The sequence below is a fragment of the Scyliorhinus torazame genome, chromosome 5 (assembly GCF_047496885.1).
Source record: "Scyliorhinus torazame isolate Kashiwa2021f chromosome 5, sScyTor2.1, whole genome shotgun sequence".
Taxonomy (NCBI): domain Eukaryota; kingdom Metazoa; phylum Chordata; class Chondrichthyes; order Carcharhiniformes; family Scyliorhinidae; genus Scyliorhinus; species Scyliorhinus torazame.
The window spans coordinates 275,717,061-275,734,332 of record NC_092711.1 but is presented as its reverse complement, the minus strand read 5'-3'; the positions used below and the strand labels follow the sequence as shown (position 1 = coordinate 275,734,332).

The 17,272-nt window shown below is 45.2% G+C and overlaps 1 protein-coding gene across 3 annotated transcripts in view; it reads left to right on the top strand.

Moving 5' to 3' along the window:
• The window catches only part of gab3 (GRB2 associated binding protein 3), a 174,422-nt gene that overhangs the window by 119,285 nt on the left and 37,865 nt on the right, over positions 1–17,272 (top strand). For all 3 annotated transcript variants that reach the window (XM_072505607.1, XM_072505606.1, XM_072505609.1), the window contains 3 exons: positions 9,005–9,233; positions 12,326–12,792; positions 15,170–15,255. In XM_072505607.1, the coding sequence (XP_072361708.1) occupies positions 9,005–9,233; positions 12,326–12,792; positions 15,170–15,255 (782 nt within the window). The remainder of the gene's footprint in view (positions 1–9,004; positions 9,234–12,325; positions 12,793–15,169; positions 15,256–17,272) is intronic.

Here is a 17,272-nt window from a genome sequence, read left to right as displayed (position 1 = left end):
ACTTTTGGTCTTGTACTCATCAGGGTATTCGCAAGAATAAAATGTAAGGAAAATCAACAAATTTATACTGTACAAGAAAAGAGTGCTGATGATTGCATAAAATTGTTTATTTCCTTCCTGTTGTATTCTTGCAAAAGTTCCAATGAGTGCAAGATAGAAAACCTCAACAAAAAAATCTCCTTTTGCAGCAATATTTAAATCTCTTTCAAGTTTGAAGATGCATATATTTGCTGGTGTATTGTTCTATAGGTAATCCATCTAGATCCCCATTCTGTAGTGCGAGTCTAAATATTAGGTCTTAGTAGGTTATTCAACTGTGAAAGGCATCATAATCAAACCCACACTTAGAGTTGCCCAATACCATTTCCATTAAATGCCGCTGGATAGGGACCATACAAACAAAAGTTCTCAGGCTGACTTTCTGGCCTTTACTGATTACTGTCTCAATTAGGGGAGCAGATTGAGTGCTACAATTGGCTTCAGTATCCTGGGCTAAAAACAGGGGGAGAAAAAAAGCAGGATTTCTGCTCCTGATTGCCGTCAATGACAATTGGTACACGGTGCAGGTGTGCATTTTGGGCGAGGGCAGAATGGAGGTCAATTGTGATGCCTACCATCATTGAATAGTCTGGGCTTCACTGCTGGTCATCCACATAAAGAGCTGCATATCTGTGAGTCAGCAAAGGATGCCCGATGACTTGAAAGCCCAACAACAGGCAGTCCATTCGAAGAGGAAGATAAAAAGAAATTTACCTTGTTTTCAGCTTTAGAGTCCTATCTGTCCATGTTTTCTAATTCAGGACAGAAGGTTTAGCCCTATGCTGGCATTTAAAATGACACAGTCCATCATCCAGTCCAGAGTATGTCTCATGGCAGCTGACGGCACAAAGAAACCCATTTAGGTCATAGTTACAATAAAATAAATCCTTTAGTATTGACTGATAATACTGCCCAGTAGCTGGTTGACACATTAGTAGGCCATTGATCTATCAGGAGGATCCCTTGGATTGGAACTCAATAAAGACAATCTTGTTTGTTAAGAGCCTCAAGTCAAATAACAAAAGGATCATGGGTTCAATACTGCTGTGCATAGAAATCCAAAAGATTTTGATCTGTCTCATGAATGGTTTACATCTGCGATGTTTTTATTCCTTGAAAAGCAATGGATGTCACTGCATTTACAACTTGTGCTGACTTAGTGAGCCAAGTGTCCTTTCTGTCCATTAAAACTTGTTAAAGGGAAGGGCATCTTGCAGCTTCACACAATGCTAAATATTTTATCTGGGCATTGAATTCTCAGTAAAAGTCACAACATTCAGTCACAATACAAAAATGGTGATTCTGTGAATGGAAAGCAAAATAGAAGTGGCATTTTCTTTAAACTTGTAATTTTTCCTATGTGTGTATGTATGTGTATATATACACACATACAGGCTGTACAGTACTGGAGAAAAGAAACAGAAATTTATGTTTAAAAATCCCACGAAATCGAACTTTACCAAAGCGAGTTAGCTTACACAGTGTCAAGAAAAGCTGGAGGAAAGAACCAATTAGCCCATGAAACTTTCCAACATTTCACTGTAGATGCTGATAATCAAAATCATTAAGGTGACACTCATTCTGAAGGATTAATAAATGTGATGCCATTATTCTAAACTTCAATGACGATCAACAGCCAATTTCTATTTCACTTAATGTCAAGAAGCCTGGTTTTGCTGTCTTCTTTTCTCTATTCTTCCCTTTCTGCCTGTAATCGACACAAGGTGGAACTGCTGTGAAGTGAACTAGATCTCGTTCATCAACTCATCTTTTTCCCCAAGGCGTGACCAATTTGATAATTGGAAAACTTTATTCAGAGCGTTCAAGGACAGTCTGATGGCACCATTGAGTGAACAAATATATTAGCAGATGGAATATTAATAAACACAAAAAATGTTGAGAATCATGAAATGGCCACGACCCCCAGCAACATTTTTCTTTTACAGATATAAGGGGCTTAAACTGGTTCACTGGGCACAAGGAATAATTCCAATACTAAATCCCAATTAGTTTTAATCAAACTGCTAAGCTGCACACATCTACTGTATGGCTCCAGATAGCTCATTGGCGATGCACAGATAAATGTTGGGCCACTGTAACATTGACAGCAGCCCTCAGGTAAATCCTGGGAGGGAGGGGGTTGGGGGGAAAACCATTGAGCATTGATAAAGTGTTTGAAATCCAGGAATAGTCTTCTGTTTCCAGTGAATCCTAATTCTAGGGGCGGTGGGGGGGGGGGGGGGGGTATCATATTGGGGGCATGATCTAACTGAATTGCAAGAATCCCGTGGTGGGCGTGTCGCAGCGCCAAGAAATACCATGCTATCTATCGGGCCTTTGTTGAAATTCAAGGTCTCAGCGGGGAATGCCCCGCCGATACCGCATTTAGTCCCATTTCCTCCATTGACAAGCTCCATCGGTTGGAACACCTCAGTGCAGGAAGAGATCAGGCGCAATTTTGATTGCACTCAGCTTTGATCCCCACACGCTCCTATTCCATTGGATGGGGAGTCACGTGGCCTCCAAGACTCCGACGAGAAAGTCACCTGGTCTGTGAGGTTAACAGATTTAAATAGTAACATTAAAATAACGGCTTTTAAAAGTCGATAATGTCCCCTTATATCCCTCATTCTCTACTCTCCACAAATACATCAATTATCTCTGAATCTATTCTATTTGTATTTTTCACTTGTGTGACCTCTACTGCTAACTTACCTGATGATGCCCAATCCATTGTCTGCACGCAAGCTAACAGCCACGTCACGCCGGCACCGTCGGATGAGGATCCTGTGGGAGAAAGGACATGTGGTCAATGGGAGGGATGGGTTGGTCTGCATGGCATTAACAACTCACGTGTGACAGGTCATCTGGCTTGGGACCGGTGGACCCTAACCTCTGCGCCGCACTCTACATCGGTGACAGATCTGTATTCGGCTACCCTCGGGGCCTCCAGCCCCTGTTCCTTGTAGAGGGTGTGGACTGTGATGTTTGGCACCCCACCGCCCATCTGGGCCCTCTTCCGTCTGTCATGGACCAACTTCTGCGGGAGCATCATGAACCATGCATGTCATCATTGCGGCAGTGCTAGGAGGGTTTGGATGGGGGTATTGGGGAATGTGGAGAAGGGGGTAGGGGAGTACGGGGGGGAATGGTGAGATGGAGGATGGGGTGGATTGGGGGTATGGGTGGGACGGGGAGAAGGGGAAATGGGGAGTATTGGGGCATGGGATGTGGGGGTGGGGCGTCATGGGTGGCACTGCTCGACATGGTTGGGTTGCGGCACGGAATGGTGCTGCGCGATGCCAGATGTATTCTTGGAGGCGGCGGGGGGGTCCTGTGCCAACCCACCTATGTGGCCCGGTGGAGATCATTGATCTCCCCGAGCTGACTGCCACTGCAGGCGGCACTGTCTGCCCTATGGCTGACCGTTCGAGACTCTCGGGGGAACAGGACATCCCGTCAGGCCTCTACCGCATTCAACAATCTGTCCAAGTTGATATCCCCGAATCGTGGGGCCGGTCTCCTCGGTGGCATGGCTGCGAGCTGAGTGCGGTTGGCTGTGCAGGATCAATGCCACTCTCCCCTGTTGGCAGGGGGCAGTGTGTTCCCGTCAAATCAGCCAGTGGGACTGTCAATTGCGGTGTGAAGCCCGTGGGGTCTCGTTAAGTGGGCTCATTAACGTTTTATAGTGGTGACCTGCTGGGTTGAGCGTCGGGAAGCTCATGGCAGTTCCCGCTCGCTAGCACACGTTTTGGCTAAATCATGCCTTTAATTTCAACATTTTAAGCTGTGACCTCACACTTCAGGCCTTCACCATACTGCATAATTTGGGTAGTTCAATTTAGTCAATTCTCTCAATAATCTGGAGACCTGAATGTATTGCTCTTTCACAGGGTTGGTGCAGACTTGACCTTCGAATGACCTCCTTCTGCATTGTAGGGATTCTACGAATACAAGTTGCCTGTACACTGCTACTAGGTTTTTAGAGTGAGTTGCTAGCCGCCATTATTACACCAGTGCTACTTACCTCAAGTCCCAAGGCAATTTGATTGAAAATATAAAGGCTCATCTACAATGCAGGCACAAGGTTTAATGGCACTATTTAATATCATAAGAGACTCAACAGACTCTGTTGGTGGGTTGAGACTTGAACCTAATCGTCTGACAACCACTCAGGAAACATTGGTACATGAGCAACAAAGGTCAATCATACTGCTTATTTATCATTTGTTACATTTTAACATAAAGACACCTTTAACTTTATCTGTTCCACTTTGTAGATTTACTTTTAAAGACTACGTTGCTCCAGAAGTGTATATCACTTTGTCCTACGTCCTATTTAAAATGCTGTACATACTGCGAGCCTTTAATTCTGTGGGTTGCATTTTCCAATTGATGAGATTATTTTTACTGACCTACTTTTGGGTTGCATTGCCTTGTGAAGCATAATGTGGTTATTAATTAACACCTAGAGCAATGTGTGATGTACCAGAACCTTTGCCCTCGGGTGTGAAGATGTGGCGGTGAACTCCTTAATAGACCCACCACTTTCATCAGAGCCCCCTAATGACCAAATCCTGCCCTTGTCCGACTCGATGTGAGATACATCAAGAGGCCACAGAGATTAAAACACCGGAGGCAGCAGGGTCCTGCCTGCATCCACAGAAACACATTTTTCATCAGTCAGTTATTGGTAATCAAGAGTGGTTTCCCCTTTCCCTCACTGAAGCCCATTGCAGCACTAACTGGAGAGTCAACCTGCCTAAGTTGCTTCATACTATATCAGGCAATACCTTAACCTAATCAGGCTTCAAAGGAGTTAAAAATAACTTCAGTTTCCTTTAAAGGGAGTCATTAAGCAGCATTCTTAATTGTAAGTCTGATTATTACTCACCAATCATGTTTTGCTAACCAGCCAGGTTTTTTTAAAGACCTCTGCATTCTAATGAACCTGCTGTGATAATTTACATATTCCAGTTTACAAATCCATTTCACAAGCTTTAATTGTGAAATGCAACACATATATTGTGTTCATTTGAATATATTTCATGTTTTATTTTTAAAGAGTTCTTTTAAAACCTTTCCATGTCCTCTGATTAGAAATGGTGCATGAATATTTGATGTAGCTGCCAGGAGTGCAAGGCACTGACACTGATGCATGATGATATGATTACTTGAGCTGGAGAGTCTCCTTTAGCTTTGCTGTACTACGGGGAAATCACTGTAGCTTAAAGGGTAGCAGGAAGGTTGGTGAAGGGAATTATTGTCGGATCCTATATTTTGCATTATCTTTGGATCCTTTTTCCCTTCTTTGTCTTGCATGACGGTCTTTGTTTCCTCGATGACTCTCCCCTTCTCTTTAGAGGGTGCTGACTCTTGATGCAGGGTGAATCCACAGATGGCACCATTCTGACCATTTTTCATTTGAGTGTGAGCAGGCCTATTTGGTTGTTGAGCTTAGCTGATCCACCCAACATATATACGCACATGCGCACTGTTCTGTAGGGTCATTGATTAGCAATCAACAGCAGGAATCCTGGTTTTGTTGTTCCCCCTTCTTGATCTCGGCCACTGAAGGTTTCCATTCCAGCTCATAATCCCCCTACAGCCAATAAATGTGACTTTGCCTAAATGCAACGCTGAAATAAGACCATAAGACCATACGACTGAGGAAGGAGCAGCGCTCCGAAAGCTAGTGACATCGAAACAAACCTGTTGGACTTTAACCTGGTGTTGTAAGACTTCGTACGATAAGACCAAAAGACATAGGAGCAGAATTTGCCCACTCGGCCCATCGAGTCTGCTCCGCCATTCAATCATGGCTGATATTTTTCTCATCCCCATTCTCCTGCCTTCTCCCCATAACCCATGATCCCCTTATTAATCCAGAACCTATCTGTCTCTGTCTTAAAGACACTCGGTGATTTGTCCTCCACAGCCTTCTGCGGCAAAGAGTTCCACATATAAATTGGTGGTGGAGATGACTCGCCACTGGCTGTCAGCATGGCTTGCCTGTCACGCTACTGAAGAACCCATTGCAGGGGGTCACCTTTGGCGGGACCAGAAGATCCCACTGGTGGGAAGGGCCAGAAAATCCTGCCCTCTATTGCAGGGAGGTGAATTATGACAGAGATCCAGCTAAAATAAATATTAACAGTAATCAGACAACACTCCACAGCGTAGCTGCCTCAAGGCGGTGGAAGCAAGGTCATTGAATGGGGAAGCACGGTGGCATGGTGTTTAGCACTGCTGCATCACAGCTTCACGGACTCGGGTTCAATTACGGCCTTGGGTGTAGTTTGCATGTTCTCTCCATGTCGGCGTGGGTTTCCTCCAGGTGCTCCGGTTTCCTCCCACAGTCCAAAGATGTGCAGTTTATGTGGATTGGCCATGTTAAATTTGCCCCTTAGTGTCCAATGGTTATGTGGGGTTACAAGGAAGTGGACCTCGGTAGGGCTGGTGCAGACTCGATGGGCCAAATGGCCTCCTTCTGTGCTGTAGGAATTCTATGAAATTAAAAAGCAGAACCACAAAGGTGGTAATACTGCCTGAGCCATGAGCAAATAGGAATAGAATAAATAAGATCAGAGTGCGTGGTTCAAAGACTGATGCGGAGAAATTTGTTTTGACTCCTGCAATTGTTACTGGGGAAGGAATGAGTTGTACATTAGGCCAGGCTTTTCTTGAACTGCATTGGGAGCAGGATCCTGGCAAACTACATAACACGGGTGGCCAGAAAGAGAAACGTATCTCATTCTCTTGCACCAATGTCTACTGTGATTCAAGGGCTTCGTGGTCATTTATTTCTCCATTACAATTTATGTGAAAAAATTTGTCCTTGACTTTTAGATTTTATTCCTATCTTAAGTTGTGCTCTCTGTTATTTGAACTGGTATCCCAATTCATCCGCCCTTATTAGACGCTTCTTTTTTCTGTTCTAAACTGAACTCTGAATGGAGTACTATGCATTCCATCTGGGTGAGAACTGTCAAGATCAGTCCCACCCACTTAAGTGCCTGTCCTATCAGTCAATCATGGAGGAACTCTCATAGGAGCGCAGCAAAATGTACAGCCTAAAATAAGACTGATCACACAGCAGAAGAATGATGATAGGGAAAAATATGTTGGAGAACCTAAAAAGGGTTTTGAAATAGAAATAGAAAGTTATATTAGCTTCAGTTTTTAGAATTTTCAAATATTCCCAGTCTTCTGATGCCTTTACAGCTACAGTGGAATGAATGTGTGCAGCAGTTATGGATACAGCAGTCCTAGCAACTTAGCTTTGGTGTCCCCTGGTGGGCTATCCCATAAATAGCAGTAAATTATTTGGTTTTTCAGAGGTAAAATAAAAGTTGAGAACAAAGAATTGAGGAAGAATATTAAACACATTAATGGGAATATGTAAACGTAAATAGGAAGTAAAATGAAAATTGTAACTATATTGCGGCAGTTTTCTAAACTGTGTTGTGTGAAGTGATTTTATCTAGAACGATCGTGGGATCCCGGCTCAAAGTAAAAAGTCTTCTCTATCTGCCGGCTACATGGGTTTTATCTGGAATTAGTTTGGGCACTGTCGGTCCAATTCCTAGAAGCAGGGGACCCATCGCACAAAACTGCAGCTGATCTCCACTATAACTGATCTGGGAGTGCTTGATACTGATGGACAATGTTGAGAATGGGAATTGTCCCATTTCACAGCATTAGGATCCTTTACCTGCAGTGCAAATATTGAGGAGAATATTAGGAATGTGCTGCATGCCAGAAAGTATCATAAAAACTGTATTCCTGAGAAAAGATGTTAGAATTCCAATAGTTACAGAAATAATCATATCAGATAAATGTCAAATTTCACAATATTAAAAACATCATTGCACTCAAAATGATGAATAGCAAAAAAATATTAACTGGGCAGAGAAGCAAGGGTTTAAATTGAATTATATATAGTCTGATAATTCATATTTACAGTTAATATGATCAGTTATAGCAATAGTTATATTAAGTCATGATGTGGAGATGCCGGCATTGGACAGGGGTGGGCACAGTAAGAAGCCTTACAGCACCAGGTTAAAGTCCAACAGGTTTATTTGGAATCACTAGCTTTCGGAGCACAGCTCCTTCCTCGGGTGATGAAGGAGCTGTGCTCCAAAAGCTGGTGATTCCAAACAAACCTGTTGGACTTTAACCTGGTGTTGTAAGAGTTATATTAAGTAGTTACTGAGCTTCTACATTACAAGTAATGATATGTGGATAAAGATCCTGAAGAGAGGGATAGAACGGGTGCTGTACCATTCATTGCTTTTTCTGATCTATTCTATACATGGTACTGATTAGATGACCGATAGTTTAATGTCTGGAGTAAAATTACAGGGGGTGAAATTGGTCAATGCCAGCAGTGCGAAATGGATTCACAGTGAAATTTCAGCTGAGCCCTCACTATTCCCAATCTTCTTTCCACTGAAGGTCACAGAACAATAGTTCAAACTCTTTTGGGGGACCATCTCCTAGTCTCACTGTTACCGGGCTTGAAATCTAAAACCTTGGCAACAATTTCCAAGTCAACGGAAAATAAGAACCGGCGCAGTGTATTACAGGCTGACTATTTGCTACAAGCCCACTTCATGCTGCTGATAGACCCACTTCACACCAGTGTGGAATTTCATCATGTACCTGGCTTTTAAAACAATTCAATTGCAAGAAGTGGGTATCACTGGCAAGGCTGGCATTTATTGCTCATTCTAAATGTTCTTCAGGCTTCCTCTTGAACCACTGCAGTTTGTGCAGTAAAGAGGCCACCACAATATTGCTGAGTAGGAAGTTCCAGGATTTTAACCTAGCGACAATGGTGAATCAAGAACAATTCCTCCAATGGGGGACGGGGAGGGGGCGGACTTTGAGCAAGGTTTCCAAGCACCATCTAAGCAACAGTATTAAATATAGGATGAAATAATGAATATTTCTCTTTCAGATTCCCTTGGGAGCTCTTCTCCTACCACCTCCTCATCTCTTCAACCATCTCCTGCTGTTTCAACTCATACATCACAGTCAGCGACTAGAGACCAGTTTCCCTCAACTCAAGATTCTGTAATGGAAGCTGAGTCCAGGAAGAGTGAGTCAGAATCCACACTGTCCACAGTCATGCCTCTGGATTATCTTATTTTATCCCAGTGTGAGACCAAGTCAATCAATATCGTCAGGTAAAGGATTTGGGCAAATCAAATGACTAAAACTGTTGATGGAGGGAGTGACACCAGTTGTCCTTCTTTGCTACCATCCCCATCAATTCCATCTTTGACAGAGCTATAAACATTTCCATTGTAATTTATTTCTTAAATTATCAGTCTAGCTCAGTTTCTGTTAATTTCCCACTGGCTCGTATATTTAATTCACAGAAAGTTACATCATAGCGATATTTTATTGTTTAAGCTGATGTTAATTGGGAATACAACGTGTCAGTTAATGCGACCTGCAGTAAATTAAGTTTCCTCCAGTTTCCTCCCCATCTCTCCGGAAGGCAGTGGCCTTCGGTGTGTACAGTTTCACAGGCTGGGCAGCTCTTATACCTTAGGCCAAGAGACTGCTCTTTAGGTGTAAGCCCAAATAGAGGATTGCGGCAGATAATGAGAGCGATTCTCCGGCCCCCCAGCTGTGTGATTCTCAACCATGCGCCGTTTGCTGATGGCGAGATTCTATCTTCCCGCCGCTTGTCATTGGGATTTCCCATTGTAACCACTCTATGCTGCTGTGAAACCTGTGGTCAGGGGGTTGCTGCAGGGGGGAAAATTGAATGGCAACCACTGGAGAATTTAGGCCAATTTCTCTGTTGAGGGTACCATAGCTGAACGTGCCCCTGTTCTCGTGCATCATTTACAGATGTACTTCTCAACAGAGGCCACTAGATGGCAATCAGAGGTGAGAACCTTGGCTGATTTTTCTTCCCCCACCAACTCAAGGATGTGAGAACCAATTGTGTTGTTCTAACTGCTGCCTAGGCTGTAGTCACCTGATTTCATCCAGATGAAACTTGCCCCGTTTTGGTCTGTGAAACCTAGGGCTGGATTCTTCCACCCACCTGCCGCAAGAACGCCATGGGCGAGCAGCGGACAATGGAGAAGTCCATTGACCTCGGGCGGGATTCTCCAGTCGTTGGGCGGGTGTGGCCGGAAAATCCCGCCCTAGTGTTGACCTGAATGTTCAGGGTTACAAGTTCAGTTTTTGTTGATTAATTGATGGACATGGACACAGTAGAAACTGACTGTTATTCAGAAATCTCAGCCATGTGAGTCAGGGATTAGCTCACTCGCATCATTGAATTGCCAGTGTGGCTCCAGGCGGGTGTGAACAAATGTCAGATAGCACTGTACTCGGCTCAAATAGACATTGGAGATAAAGCTTCAAAGGCTGCTTTACCAGTTACATACCATCTCTCATTGCTTTATTGATGCAACAGCAGCAAGGCAATGGTGGCGGCGTTCCTACAGGAAGAGACTGATTATTTAATTTATCCTCATTTATTCCTCCAACTTACTCCTTGTACATGTTATAAAAGCAAAAACAAGGTAATACTTTAGGGACACATGGCTTAGGAATGCCCCTTTCTAAACTATGACAATACAGACCTTGGATCAACCCTTGGTCTATTGTGAGTTAGCTGACCACATCAAATGACGCATCAATTGGGGCACTATATTTAATGGTCCGAGCTAGGAAAAACAAAAGAAGTCCCCATTTTCCAATGCCCTCCCCCATCCCTCCCCAACATAAAGTATAAAGTCCAAATGTTGAGCATGGGTAGGACAAGCCTCAATGCTGATATCAGCTGCAGTTTTGTAAGCTACCAGCTCTCGCTAATCTGGCTCACATATGAAAGCTATCCTCACAGCAGTATCCCAAAGACTGGAAGCACATGTGGAACTGCACCGTAGAGTTCACATCTTTGGGAGCGAATGAAAGAAAATTGGAAAATTAACGCCCTAAAAGTTTTGGATAGCGGGGAACTTCTCTCTATCTGAAGAGTTGGCAGGGAACACAACCCTGCAATTCCGAATACCCCGTCATCATTTCACACTCTAATGAGCATTAAGTGGCTGAATGGGGACTTCAGCCCCTCACTCAGGAGAGAGTATAAGAAAGGCCTGGGGGGAAGAGGAAAAATCGGAAAGGGGGCGTACAGGGTGTTTGGAGAATGTCTGGTGAAGGGGTGTGGGGAGGGGGACAGGAGCAGGAGATCCAGTGGCCATTGGACCTTAAGAGGAGTTTGCCCATAGTCAGAAGGGGGCTTCTAATGGAAGTGCAGCCCCCCACTTCCCTCCCGAAACTAGATCCTGTCTCTTTTGGGCATCCCCCACGTCAGGTAAATCCTCCCGAAAAAACTAGGGCTGGGTGGGAAATGGCCCACAAATGGCCATTAACTGACCACTTAAGAATCTCAAAAGGGCACACTTCCTGTCTGAGGCTTTGCCCACATAAAGGTGCTGCGAGAAAGGGGCAGGCAGGAACCCGGTGGGATCCCCGTTCCTACAATTCAATGCTCCCCCCCGTAAACCTGCCAGTGTGGCAGAATGATGGTCTGGCCCTGTGGGAAGAGGGACATGCTCTACACATTCATAATTTTTTTATGATAGCGTAGCCTGTTATTGGCCTCCCGAGGAAAGGTAGTAATGCGGTGCTAATTTCAGAATCAGATGACTACTATAATAGGAAAATGGTGCTTACATTTTAGAGGGACGAGGTCAAAATGGGCCAATGTGAATTTACCTTGTGATTTGAAGTAACATTAGCGGAAGTTGTACAAAGGAATGATCATCGCTTACCAATAGCCACCTGGCACTTGAATCAACATCTCAAGCCTTTGTCAGAAGGTTTTTAATTCAAGCCTCACTTTCAGGACTTGAGCACATAATCTGGGTTGACGTTTCAGTGCAGTATAAAAGGAATGCTACATTATTCAGACACCAGCCTTCAGATTAAATTTAAATTGCGGCCGCTTCTGCGCGTTTCAATGATGCAGGTGGATGCTCGAGATCTTACAGCACTTGTTACAGAAGAGCAAAATTCTCCTGATGATCTGGCCAACATTTCTCAAGCTGATTAACAAGTCTTTCATCTCATTGTTATTTGTGGCATCTTGCCATTTACAAAATGGCTGCATGTTGCCTACATAATAAGTCACTAAATTTTCAACATAATGTATTGCATATTCAATGTATTGAAACATTTCTGAGAGATTTCGATACAACTCGCGAGTGTTTTATTCTTTCTTTATCTGAATCGGATTTTCTTTTTACAGAAGCAACAGCTGTTCACCGTGTGATAGATTACTCGATCATTCCTTTGAGTTGACAGGATCAGATGACACTCAGGAGAATCTACAGCTCAGGAATGGCACTCCAACGCAAATGTCTTGTAACGTGCCTTTATATAAAAATCTGCAAGATTCACAAGTAGTCATACTTTCCAATCAAGATCAAAGTGGACCTTCTTCAGCATCTTCATCTCCATTGTCAGTTTATTCATTCTCACAGATCTTTAACTTTGACAAAAACCACAATACGTTGCCATTTGGCGTAGCAGGGATTCATCTTTTGTCCAACACCCCACCCCCAAGGCCACCAAAGCCAAACCAATTAACAGAGCGTGAAAAGACACACAAAGTGATTCAGAATGGAGATGGTGCCTATGCGATAAATCACCCACCCGTACCCGTACCCAAAAGAATCCCTCTCTCAAGTCTGGAGAAAACAATAAATTGGAAAGGTAATATTACTGAACCTGATTGTGTGATATACTGTATAAATATTTCGCTCTGCTAACCTGTATAAGATTTTTCCCAATTGATTAACATCCATTTATTTCCTATATTTTCAGCATGCTTCAAATTTTAATCTCATGTCATAAATTAATCGACAGCCCTCAGTCACTGCCAGAAAACCTGTACTCATTCCACAAACTCCAGCTTCCTCCCTCTCTGGTATCTGAAACTGAACCAGGTGATTTCAGCCACATTATCCATTTTGCCGCTGAGCTGGTTTTCTGAACCATATTCTCTCCATCACAAAGATTGCGTACATTCAGCTCTGTAACATTCTCACAGCGTACAGCATCTTCAGCTGAAACCCTCATCCATGAGGACAGCCGTTAGCACTGTTGCCTCACAGCACCAGGGACCTGGGTTCAATTCTGGCCTTGGGTGACTGTCTGTGAGGAGTTTGCACTTTCTCCCCGTGTCTGTGTGGGTTTCCTCCGGGTGCTCCAGTTTCTTCCCACAGTCCAAAGATGTGCAGGTTAGGTGGATTGGCCATGGTAAATTGCCCCTTCGTGACCAAAGGTTAGGTGGGGTTACGGGGATAGAGGGGGAGTGGGCCTAGGTAGGGTTCTCCTTCAGAGGGTCAGTACAGACTTGATGAGCCAAATGGCCTCCTCCTGCACTGTAGTGATTCTATGATTTTGTCACCTCTTCTATTCCAAGGATTCCCCAGCCACCTCCATTCCTCCACAGTACATAAACTTAATCTTGTGTATAACTCTGAGGCCCATATCTCATCTTGTACCGCGTCCTGCTTGTCCATCGCCCCTTTTCTCTCTGACCAATGCTGACTCTTGCCCCCCCACCCCCACCTCCCTCCCTCCCTCCTGCCCTCTCAGTCATTCAAATCCAAAGCTCTCACTCTGGTGTTGAAATCCTTCTCTGGTCTCCTGATTGCTCTGTGCAGCATTAAGGGCTGTTTCTCCATGTTTAAGGTGATATATAAATACCAGTTTTATACAAATTTAAGTGAAGAAAATAACTGATATAGGGGTTAGCATTTTTGTTCCTCCAATAGAGGAGGCGGTGGCACCATGGTATTGTCACTGGACTAGTAATCCAGAGAATCAGAGCAAGATCTCGGGTTCAAATTCCACCACAGAAGATGGAGAAATTTGAATTCAATGGCAGTCTGGAATTAAAAGTCAACTGATGACCATGAAACCATTGTTGATTGGCCATCTGGTTCACTAATATCCTTGAGGGAAGGAAACCTCAAATGCCCTCTGAAATGGAAGAGCAATTAGGATCCGGCAATAAAAACGCTCACGTCCCACGAAATGAATCTTCTCGGACAAAACATAAGAAATAGAAGCACAGTCATTTCTGCCATTCGCAACCATGGTGGCTGATGGTCTACCTCAGCTCTGCTTTCCTGCCCATTCCCTATACCCTTGATTCCCTGACAGATGAAAAATCTATCAATGGTTCATCCACAACCTTCTGGGGAAGCCCACTGAGTGAAGACCCTTCTCCACAGAAGGGCAGCACGGTAGCATTGTGGATAGCACAATTGCTTCACAGCTCCAGGGTCCCAGGTTCGATTCCGGCTTGGGTCACTGTCTGTGCGGAGTCTGCACATCCTCCCCGTGTGTGTGTGGGTTTCCTTCGGGTGCTCCGGTTTCCTCCCACAGTCCAAAGATGTGCAGGTTAGGTGGATTGGCCATGATAAATTGCCCTTAGTGTCCAAAATTGCCCTTAGTGTTGGGTGGGGTTACTGGGTTGTGGGGATAGGGTGGAGGTGTTGACCTTGGGTGGGGCGCTCTTTCCAAGAGCCGGTGCAGACTCGATGGGCCGAATGGCCTCCTTCTGCACTGTAAATTCTATGAAAATCCACATCTTAGTCCTGAATTATCAACCCTTCATCCTCAGATTCTGGCCCATGTTCTAGATTCCCCAACCAGGGGGAACAAAGTCTAAATACCTACCTTTCAGAAGCCCTTCAGAATCTTGTATGTTTCATTGAGATCACCTCCCATTTTTCTAAACTCCAGAAAGTATTAGCCCAGAAAGTATTAGTATTAGTGTTCAGCCTCTCATGCCAGGGATTATCTAGCGAACCTTGACTACCCTGCGTACAATGCAAGGATATCAATCCTAAAGTATGGAGACCAAAACTGGGCACAGTACTGCACAACCTCTGAAGGATTCCAGCATCTCTTTAGGACATAAACCATTCTGCAAGTATGAGTTAAGATTGACTCTCAGCAGGATATTCAATCACAGGAGGGTGAGCGTGGGAAGGTAATATTTCTAGTCTTTTCTGAATTTGCCTGTTATGCAATAATGATGTATACCTAAATGTAACAATCAAATATTCTGTTTCAGACACAGAGGAATGTAATTTGCAGCCATTTACTGATTTTCAAGGGAACTGCATATTGTCGGCAGATGAAGGGTTTAATCTAAATGTGGTGAGTATTCTGAGTATTGAAACGTAGGAATCTGTTGTATTGCCATAACGACAGTAATTCCTCACTTAACATTGGAGTTGTGATCCTGAAAAGTGCAACTTCAAATGAAACAACTTTAACTAAATCAGGTTATCCCATTATATGTAATGTAAAATCTGGAGTTAGGTTCTGTAGGGCCCCTCTCGTCAGAAAAAAACACTGTAAATTGAAATTCCATACATTATTTCATTAACAAATCTAGGAATTAACGAATGTGAAATAAATATGCTAACTCTTTCTATGTACCTTCAACATTCAACCTTTCTGCTCCCCAAACCTCCATCTCCCGGAACCTCCATCTCCCGGAACCTCCCGCTCCCCGGAACCTCCCGCTCCCCCGAACATCCCGCTCCCCCGAACCTTCCGCTCCCCCGAACCTCCCGCTCCCCAGAACCTCCCGCTCCCCCGAACCTCCCGCTCCCCGAACCTCCCGCTCCCCGGAACCTCTCGCTCCCCGGAACCTCTCGCTCCCCGGAACCTCCCACTCCCTGGAACCTCCCGCTCCCCGGAACCTCCCGCTCCCCGGAACCTCCTATTCCACGATCCTCCCGCTCCCCAGATCCTCACGTCCCCGGAACCTCGAGTTCCCGGAACCTCGAGTCCCCGGAACCTTGCGTCCCCGGAACCTCCTGATCCCGGAACCTCCCGCTCCCGGAACCTCCCGCTCCCTGGACCTCCCGCTCCCCGAACCTTTGTCTCGCCGAAACACCCGCTCGCTGATCCTATCGCTCGCTGAACCTCTCGTTCGCTGATCCTCTCGCTCGCTGATCCTCTTGCTCACTGATCCTATAGTTCGCTGATCCTCTCACTCGCTGATCCTCTCGCTCGCTGATCCTCTCGCTCCCTGATCCTCTCCCTCGCTGATCCGCTGATCCTCTCGCTCGCTGATCCTCTTGCTCGCTGATCCTCTTGCTCGCTGATCCTCTCGCTCGCTGATCCTATCGTTCGCTGATCCTCTCGCTCGCTGATCCTCTCGCTCGCTGATCCTCTCGCTCGCTGATCCTCTCGCTCGCTGATCCGCTGATCCTCGCGCTCGCTGATCCTCTCGCTCGCTGATCCCCTCGCTCGCTGATCCTCTCACTCGCTGATCCTCTCGCTCGCTGATCCTCTCGCTCGCTGATCCTATCGTTCGCTGATTCTCTCGCTCGCTGATCCTTCGCTCACTGATCCTCTCGCTCGCTGATCCTCTCGCTCGCTGATCCTCTCGCTCGCTGATCCGCTGATCCTCTCACTTGCTGATCCTCTCGCTCGCTGATCCTCTCGCTCTCTGATCCTCTCGCTCGCTGATCCTCTCGCTTGCTGATCCTCTCGCTCGCTGATCCTCTCTCTGATCCGCTGATCCTCTCGCTCGCTGATCCTCTCACTCGCTGATCCTCTCGCTCGCTGATCCCCTCGCTCGCTGTTCCTCTCGCTCGCTGATCCTCTCGCTCTCTGATCCATTGATCCTCTCGGAGGAAGTGGTCGAGCAAGGGAACCGTGGTTTACTAAAGCAGTCGAAACACTTGTCAAGAGGAAGAAGGAGGCTTATGTAAAGATGAGACATGAAGGTTCAGTTAGGTCGCTCGAGAGTTACAAGTTAGCTAGGAAGGACCTAAAGAGAGAGATAAGAAGAGCTAGGAGGGGACATGAGAAGTATTTGGCAGGTAGGATCAAGGATAACCCTAAAGCTTTCTATAGATATGTCAGGAATAAAAGAATGACTTGGATAAGAATAGGGCCAGTCAAGGACAGTAGTGGGAAGTTGTGCTTGGAGTCCGAGGAGATAGGAGAGGTGCTAAATGAATATTTTTCGTCAGTTTTCACACAGGAAAAAGACAACGTTGTCCAGGAGAATACTGAGATTCAGGCTACTAGACTAGAAGGGCTTGAGGTTCATAAGGAGGAGGTGCTAGCAATTCTGGAAAGTGTGAAAATAGATAAGTCCCCTGGGCCGGATGGGATTTATCCTAGGATTCTCTGGGAAGCTAGGGAGGAGATT